The sequence below is a fragment of the Protomyctophum parallelum genome (genome assembly GCF_964188405.1).
Source record: "Protomyctophum parallelum genome assembly, chromosome: 13".
NCBI classification, from domain to species: Eukaryota; Metazoa; Chordata; class Actinopteri; order Myctophiformes; family Myctophidae; genus Protomyctophum; species Protomyctophum parallelum.
This window is the reverse complement of record NC_139708.1, coordinates 28,881,565-28,890,927: the sequence shown is the minus strand read 5'-3', so window position 1 is coordinate 28,890,927 and position 9,363 is coordinate 28,881,565. Positions and strand designations below refer to the sequence as shown.

At 44.0% G+C, this 9,363-nt stretch overlaps 1 protein-coding gene across 1 annotated transcript in view; it reads left to right on the top strand.

Annotated features, from left to right (window-relative positions):
* Positions 1–1,951: 1,951 nt before the first annotated feature.
* Positions 1,952–9,363, top strand: part of prkcbb (protein kinase C, beta b) — a 103,884-nt gene continuing 96,472 nt past the window's right edge. Inside the window, exons 1-2 of the mRNA XM_083780232.1 lie at positions 1,952–2,156; positions 5,341–5,372. Of these exons, the coding sequence (XP_083636358.1) occupies positions 1,978–2,156; positions 5,341–5,372 (211 nt within the window). The 5' untranslated portion in view covers positions 1,952–1,977. The remainder of the gene's footprint in view (positions 2,157–5,340; positions 5,373–9,363) is intronic.

Sequence of the window (9,363 nt, the reverse complement as noted above, 5' to 3'; positions counted from 1 at the left end):
CCAGTAGATCACAAAGGCTGTGCAGCTAGATCACATGACATGCCCCTAAAGGATATTTAATTTAAATATTAAAAGAATATTTTTGAATTAAGGTGACTTGATTGATTGACATAAAACAGGGCCTGGGTTGCTGTACACAGACGTTGGTATAGCATTATAAATTAAATACCAAAAAGACCTACCTATTCCATATCTTCCCCTCTATTTCCCAGTGCATTTGTCTTATACTGTATGTAACGCCAGACTCGCCCGTGCCGCTATTCCAACCCTCAGGTACATTTTTCTTAATGTATAATTTATTTCAGTGGGTAGATCTTGTTGAGCTGGTAATTTTGAAAGTAGCTCTCAAGTCAAAAAGTGTGGGCACCCCTGGTGTACGGTATAGGCTACAGCTGGGACCAATAAGATTTGCATGTGGAAAATTGCTTGCATTGATGCATTGATTAGGCTATTCATTTAGAGGTATTGTAAAGGGAGACATAGCATCACATGTCATTACAACGCCGGAAACCTCGATTGGGGCTAAACATGTCATAGTCAAGTAACCCACCGTCCCACACACACACACACACACACACACACACACACACACACACACACACACACACACACACACCAGAAGATATATGAACAAAGCCTGCATGCATATGAAACCTGGCCTGCTTTTGGGCAACCTGCTGAGACAATGACAACACCAGAGGGAGCTCCACAAATCATGTTCAACCAATGCAGATTTGGCACGAACAAGGGTTTCAATTAGTCCTCCTGCTACTGTATATGCCACCAAAATGTGGAATGCCCTATACTGTACCAACAGCCTTATTAAAAGAAGTCTTTAAAACCAGACAGTAAGAACACTTACAGGTGGCTGCAATTCAGAGCTGGTTACTATAGGCCTGACATCACACCACTCCATATTTGGGCATGCCTGACACAGAACTACACAAGCTGGCCTGTTCTGACATCACAACACTCCAGGGCAGGCCTAGTCTCTCAAGACTGTTGCCTCGCGTGACTCGCGTCAACTTTCGAGGAACAACAGGGGCCGCTGTTTTCCCGAATATTTGACGATGGGATTCTCAGATTGGGGCATGCCTGACACAGAACTAATGGACACAGATAGACACATACAGACATCTCCATATATGGGCATAAAAGGGACACAGACAGATGGGTGGAACGGGTATACTCCCCTATATCTCCATATATGGATCTGGCCTGTTCTGACATCACAACATGGGCACCGCTCTTATAGTTACTGCATAATTTTGTCATTCATATGATCGATTAATTGAGTAGGAAACAAGCCAAAAGACTTTCTTGGTTTCATCCTTTTAGCAAACCTATACTGTACTTCCCTGTGCTTGTCCATGCAAACTGTTAACTGTTATTCAATCAATCAATCAGTCAGTCAATGCTTGTATACAACAGGTGAACACCCGAACAGGTGAGCTCAGAGCTGGGCTTAATGTAGCCATTATTAGCTATTCTGCTACTGTAGAACAGAATAGCAGAGGCGGGGTTTAAATTAATCACCAAATTAAAACTATCAAACCTCATAGAGAACTGCTCTAGTCGTTTATCAGTGAAACATATAGGCTAAATCGCCCCTCCTCTATCTCTCTGTCTCTATGTCTCTCTCTCTCTCTCTCCCCAGTACACAGCAGTCACACAGCGCGCAAAAGGAGGAAGCAGAGGAGAGCTGCGCGAGGCGGAGAGGAGCGCAACAGCCTGCCGTGCCGAACCTGCTGCACTGACAGACAGACGGGAAGAAAATACAACTGCTACCAATTTAATACTCAAAAACAAACTGCTTTACGCACCGCGAACGAGCTTTTTTGTTGTTGTTCTGTTTTTGTTTTACATCATATTTCTGCGTCTGTTCGCTGCTTCGCGTGAAAAAGCAACAACAACAAAACAGACGGAGAACGGAGAGAGAGAGCGAGAGAGAGAGAGAGAGAGAGAGAGAGAGAGAGAATGGCAGATTCGGAGGCGAACAGCGACGGGGAGGACAGCGGACCGCGCGAGCCCATGCGGGGCTTCGCGCGCCAGGGCGCCCTCCGCCAGAAGAACGTGCACGAGGTGAAGGACCACAAGTTCATCGCGCGCTTCTTCAAGCAGCCGACCTTCTGCAGCCACTGCACCGACTTCATCTGGTGAGAGAGATGGAAAGAGAGGGTTCATTTTAATACAAGACCCCCCCCCCCCCATTTTAAATAGTTTGGGTTAGGTGAGGTTGTTTTAATTAGGCTAATTCGTAATTGAATTCGGCTGTGTGTGTGTGTGCCACCGGTTGGTGCTTCCACGAGAGACACAAAGTATAGGAGGGAGAGTAGCCTAGTTGTATTTTCTTTCGCATGCTGTTTTTAATTGAACTTATTGTGATTGTGATTGTAAAAAAAAAACGTGCATTCAACAGGAGCCAAGGAAGGAGTTGGTATCTTATCATCTGAGATTCATAGATTCATTGTTATAATATTTTATCCTTATCTTATCGTCTCACACTAAAGAACACTTGCAATTTAAAGACTTCAGCCCCTATATACCCGACCCCCCAGCCTTTCTCTTCTCTTCTCTTCTCTTCTCTTCTCTTCTCTTCTCTTCTCTTCTCTTCTCTTCTCTTCAGGTACAGACATGTTATGTTAGCAGTCAGAGGGGCCTGTCAGCCTGTTTTCTAAAACGAGATTTTGGCCCTTATATATTGTCCTAACCTAATTTGGCGGATTTATTCATATATCTAGGCTACCGTCTATTCCCAAAACGGCCATTATTTAAGTCCTGTCGATGGGGTTTTTGATAGCTCATGGTTTGACCTAGTCCTAGACTGTGTGTGTGTGTGTGTGTGTGTGTGTGTGTGCATACAGGTCTATGGGTAAACATCTTAAATTGATCACTGCGTCTGCATGATGTATGCGCCTCTTAACTGGTTCAACCATTTGGTTGTGTAATGTAATGTTAAGTCTAGTTATATCTGTCCACACATGAGTGAATTTGTGTTGGCACATTTATTTTGCTGTGTATTTATGCGTCTAACCTTTCTATCACTGTCAAAGTGTTCTTGAGCAAGATACTGAACTATAACTTCTCCCCCCTGCGCTCCTGTGTGGACAGCGCTCAGCTGAATTTCCCCGGTGGGATCGAAAAGAATAAACGTGGGATGGGGAACCCTATGGGGAGGCCCTTGTTGTTTAGCTGGCCCCCAGCTAAACGAGTGATAGTCTAGGAACAAAATGGACCTCACAGCTCTGAAACAGTTTGTAGTGTACATACAGTCTATACAAATAGGTCAACCTGTTTCACTTTGTATAGATAGAGGGTATGCGCGTGACATCATCATCAAATCAGCCTAGTAGTTTTTAGCCTACTAAAAACTACTTTCTGGCCTTGACAGCCCACATTCATCCAAACAGAAAAGTCATATTTAATTGCCTTAAATGACATTAAACAATGTTAAACTCACTTTACCTGTCACTTTGCCACTCGATTTGCCATTCACTTTATGCATGCCCTCTATTCACTCATAACTGAGGATTTTACAGTGGAGTCCTAAAAAGCCCTCAAAGCTGGACATAGGAGGGGCTAGCACCCCTCAAAAAAGCCAAACAGGGGTTGATAGCCTAATTCTCCATATACATCAAAATGGGAGACTTGGGAGTCCTTGAATTTGTGTGTGTGTGTGTGTGTGCGTGCGTGCGTGCGTGCGTGCGTGCGTGCGTGTGTGTGTGTGTGTGTGCGTGCGTGTGTGCGCACTGGGTAAGGTGGCGGACCATGTCTCGGTCTAAACCAACAGGAGCTGTACTGGTTACAGTGCAGCAGAGTGGTCATAACAGATGGTCGGCAGCCTTTGATGTCCTGTACAACAGAAATGTCCTCTGGTGTTGTCATAATAGTAGTCACTGAACTGTCATTTAGCCTGTTGTTGTCCTACAGGTTTAATGTTTGTCTTTCCTAGACAAACATTAAAAACGCCATTGACAATGTTTGTTTTGTCTGTCACTGAGCAAATCGGCATATGATGTTATGTTATGATATCGCGATGATGTAAGATGATAAGGGTTGGTAAAGCGCCCCTCACTTCACACGGTTGTGATTTTTGTTATCCACTTCACCTGTGTGTGTGTGTGTCCCTGTGGCTCAGAGTGGAGGAAAGTGTTTTGTAGATTAGGCAATGCCAGTGGCGTTTCCAGGAATTACATTTTGGGCAGGCAAGAATTACATTTTGGACAGGCAAGATGTGTTAATTGTCTTCTCCCCGGCCCCCGCACACAATCGTAGCACTAAAGGTTTTCAAAGAGATATACCTGCCCGACGAGTAGTATACAAAGGCTGAAAGACTTGCATTTACATTCCAATGGGTGATTGAGGGTCACGCTCTACCGCGACGGTCAATCAGCTGTCCACTAATAGTTCTCATGTCTTGTTTTTGTCCTCTTTTCTTTTTCTTTTTTTCCTCATTGTATGGATTTTGGCCAGGCCAGAAATGGATTTGGACAGGCGGACGCCTGCCCTTGCCTTATTGTAGATACGCCTCTGGGCAATGCAACAATGCAGTGCCAAAGTATCTAGCAAACTTCACCAGGGTCAATAATAGTGTAGGCATGGGCGTCCTACAAGAGGGAGGGAGCACCACTATGTGTTTCCTCCCAAGTTCAAGACCATAATATGTGGGAGTGGGACAAACAAACTCACGTACACAGGGGCCGTGTCCTTGAATAGTCAACACCTGTCAGACCTTAATTATTGTTTTGTTAAAGTTCTCAGTAAAGAGCTGGCTCAGTCAGAAGGGGCCGAGGCTGGGATTAATTACTGTTTTTGGAGTATGATTTGATCCTGATGTACCTCGGTTATGTTTATTTAAATGTATGTATGCATGGTATTATGTGATAATGTTATTGGATTTGGTGTTGTTCCTCGTCTTCCCTCTCCTCCCACGCAGCCCCACAGAGATGCTCAATGCGCTCCCCTGCAGCAGTTTATATCACTCACACGCATTCAATTATTCATTCCCCAGATCAGCACATTGTTTACACAAACACCCTAAAGGACCTCAATTGAAATAAGCTTTGTCGCTTTTATATACTTTTGATAATAGTGGAGCATTATTGTATTGCATTGATGTCAATGGAGATGTCGAAGTGTGTGTGTGTGTGTGTGTGTGTGTGTGTGTGTGTGTGTGTGTGTGTGTGTGTGTGTGTGTGTGTGTGTGTGTGTGTGTGTGTGTGTGTGTGTGTGTGTGTGTGTGTGTGAATGACATAATAAAGTATGTGTCTGTCTGTCTGTCTGTCTGTCTGTCTGTACAATGTTCAACCATTAAATGGTTTATGTATCTTCTGTCCACAGGGGTTTTGGCAAGCAGGGATTCCAGTGTCAAGGTAGGTGTCACACACACACACACACACACACACGTGCGCACACGCACACGTGCATGCACACACGTCTTATTTATATTTCATGCCGCCTGCAACAGAATACACTCACCGCTCTGTAGCCCTGTAACTGGTTGGTTACAACTTGACACACAATAAGATGCACAAGTCTGTCTCTAAACGCTTTGCTCAACAAGAGACTGATCACAATCAAACGGCTTTCATTGTTAAAACTGGATGGAAACAATTAGAACATCCAAAAGAACCTCTGCATTGCAGATGCAGAACCAATCCAAAGTCTTTATAGGGTGACCCTTGGTATTTGGGCAGTGACATGACTGGTTTCCAGGTGTACTGTAAGGTTTGCAGTGACATGGCTGGTTTCCAGGTGTACTGTAAGGTTTGTATTGACATGACTGGTTTCCAGGTGTACTGTAAGGTTTGTAGTGACATGACTGGTTTCCAGGTGTACTGTAAGGTTTGCAGTGACATGGCTGGTTTCCAGGTGTACTGTAAGGTTTGTATTGACATGACTGGTTTCCAGGTGTACTGTAAGGTTGGTTACTGGCTGTATATTCTGTACCGTTCCAGCTACTGCTTTGCATTTAGAAATCCCCGGCACACCATTGGTGTGCCGGGGTCTCGTTTTGTAGGTTGCTGAACTGGCGAGCGCGGATGCAGCCGAAACAATGCGTGCATGTAGTGCGTGTGTGTGTGTGTGTGCGTGTGTGCGTGCGTGCATATTACTGGACACCGCAGGCAGGCTCTATAGACCGGATCAGAGCACTGAGCAGTAAATGGAAACCAGGCTTTTAAGCCTGGTCACACAAGGGTTGGTGATTGGTATAGGCGGATATCACTGATTGTCTGTCATTATGGCCAGACTAAACATGCACCCACACCGACAAGTATCATTTCATGGTTAGCAGGCGCACTGTCAAAGGTGTGTGTGTGTGTGTGTGTGTGTCAGGGCGAATGTGGAGGTATAGAGAAGGTCGTCCAATGAGCTCCAATGAGCTTGCCACCATTGGTGTGTGAATGTGGGAAGTGAGGACGCTGGCGTCGACTGTTCGCCGCTTCACCTCCCAATGTATGAATATGAATGATCCATTGTAAAGCGCGTTGAGCGCTTGGAAAAGCGCTATAAAAGGCAATTCATTGTGTGCATGTGCGACGTGCATGGGCGTTTACAATTTTACACTTATTTTTAACATGCGTACATATGTCAAAAGATCTGTAATTGGTGGTCTGGGGGTCTCCAAAATCGGTATCGGCATATCACCCAAAAATCTGGCATGGATTCTGGGTTCAAAGAGAGGTCTTTTTCTCTCTCTCTCTATTCATTTCCCCTGTCTCTTTGCTCCATTTGTTCTTGTAGTGTGAACATGTATAGCCACTGGCTAAAATCTCACTTAGCCTGGAGCTAAGAAGGGATTGTAAGCCCTGGGCTAAGAATTAAAAGCACCATTGTATTGTGTTCTCTCTCTCTCTCTCTCTCTCTCTCTCTCCCCCTCCCTCCCCCTCATCTCTATATAATGGGTACTACCCATCCTCACTGCCAGCGATGCGAGTACCAAAGACTCGCTATTCGTTATACTATTTATAGCCTGTTTAAGTATAGTTTAACCATCATCAGTATGGTAAAATGAGACTCATTACTTAACAATGAGGCTCATTATTAAGTACAGTATAGATCGTGGTTGTTACTGAAGGCTATGGTGTTTGTGCACATGTGAGAATGCTGTGTGTGTGTGTGTGTGTGTGTGTGTGTGTGTGTGTGTGTGTGTGTGTGTGTGTGTGTGTGTGTGTGTGTGTGTGTGTGTGTGTGTGTGTGTGTGTGTGTGTGTGTGTGTGTGTGTGTGTGTGTGTGTGTGTGTGTGTGTGTGTGTGTGTGTGTGTGTTTATATGTGCACAGGCTGCATTGTAGCTTCACAAAGCAGATACATTCCCTTCCTCTCATTAGTTATTCATTAGATGTGATTGGTTCAGGCTCTGTTGCAACGTCATGGATGACGCTCCACATCAGGACAGTTTCTTGCGCGATAACGTCGTCAGATTGCTTGGATTGAGGAGTGGGTGTTAGTCTCTTTACCTAAAGTTTGGCATCTGTTAAAATGTTGCCAAAGCAGGCAACTGACTAATAATCATTAATTGGAATGAATTAAATGCCGGAAAAGATTGGGTGCAGCAAGATTTGATGTCCCCACCTTTCAGTCTGGTCACCGCTGACGTTGTGTGCACGCTGTTTGTGTTCTGTCCTCTCTCGCTGTTAATTGCTGCACCTCCTGCAGATTGGTATGTATGTAGGCCAAATACACTAGCTCTGCATAAAAAGATCACTCGCCTCAATTCCATCATCAGAGTAGCCTACAGTAAACTGCAAACAAAAATGAAAGTGTCATTGAATTCCAAAGCAACACATATTATTAGGTCATGGCGGTGTGTCTGGGGTGCTGGATTTTGACAGTTACTCAATAGGCTATCACATCTCTGACCATCATATTAGTCTAATGTTTGATTGAAATCTTAGATTTTCTGGTTAAAATGACAGAAACTAGACTTTCTCTCTGTGTGGTGGTCACTCATCTGCAAGATGGCAGTTAAGTTAACCATGCAGTGAAGCCCATTATGTTGACATATAGATTCTGTGACAACCCTGTAATATTTCCTTTGAGACCCCAAAGCATTACAAACCGAAACACAGAATGAATGAGGGTCATTACAGCACCACGGACAGCGACACAGTGGGCTTGGCTGGACTTAACTTTTTGATTATAATTATAAAGTAAAGTTGCGTACACACATGTTTCACCTGCGCTATATCTGGTTTATTATGGGATGGTGCAGGGGGACCCGCTGTTTTTTCTTCTTCTTTTTTTTGACTGCCTATTACCGCCCGCAGGTATTTAGAACTGCCCGCTCCTGCAAGAATTGGGTCGGCTTCCCGGGGTGCTCGATGCAGGGCTCTACTTCCTAAGTTCCTGTGTCTTCAAGATGTTGATAAATCTGTCATTTTTTTTAAAACTCCGGACAAGCCCCCTTCTTTCTCTAGACTAATTATAATTAAGGAAAATTAAATAATTAAATGTAAAGACTTGCAAAAGAGCCCAGTGCTCTCACAGGCCAGGCCCACTTCACAAAGGGCCCAGTTAATATATACTACGTTCCTGTTCATCTTTATCTTATTCCCCCACTGTCACGGTGAGTCAAAGGGTAGGACCCAAATGCAGGACAAGAGCAGGAATGTTCAAATTAAATTATTTTTTAAAGCAGAATGCTGTCAAGCTACAAACAAAACAAATGAGTAGTAGCAGTATGCAGAAAATGCAAAGGTTCTTAAAAGCATAAAGCAGTAAACCAAAAGTTCAAACATGCAAACCTTTCGAAGCAGTGAAGTCCAAAAATGCAGCCTTTCAGAATTGCAAAAACAGAGAACCAGGAACTCAGGTACAACACAGGGGACAAGGAAGTATGTTCTGACAGTAGGAGTGTGGAAAGAGTCCAGTCTTATAGACGAATTCAGAAACGGGTCTCATGGTCGCAGCTTACGTATTTCCTGTAGGCGGACTCGATGTAGCTGCAGGGTTTAAACCCTCACCAGGCGCACCTCTTCTACTATAGTGAACGGCAGAGTGACTGATGTTAGTCTGCCCCAAACGTTACTCTTTTACCTGCTTTTTACTAACACTAACATGACAAAGATGCCCAGAAAATCGAGATGAACCTGTGTAGTTTATGGCTGCTCCAACAGTAGTGGCAACATAAAAAATAAAAATAAAACAGAATGTCAAAATATGCACCTTGTGAACATCAGTTGGAGCGTTGTCTATTCTGCATCAGATGAAGATTGTTTAGGAGCAGTTTATTTATGTTTTATGTTTATGTTTATTTATTTATTTTATTTATTCATGGCACCCACTTCCTGGTCTAAACCAGCCCCCCCCCACCCCCCACCGTTATACTGTATGAACTAGATTAAACTGGAATACAGTACACC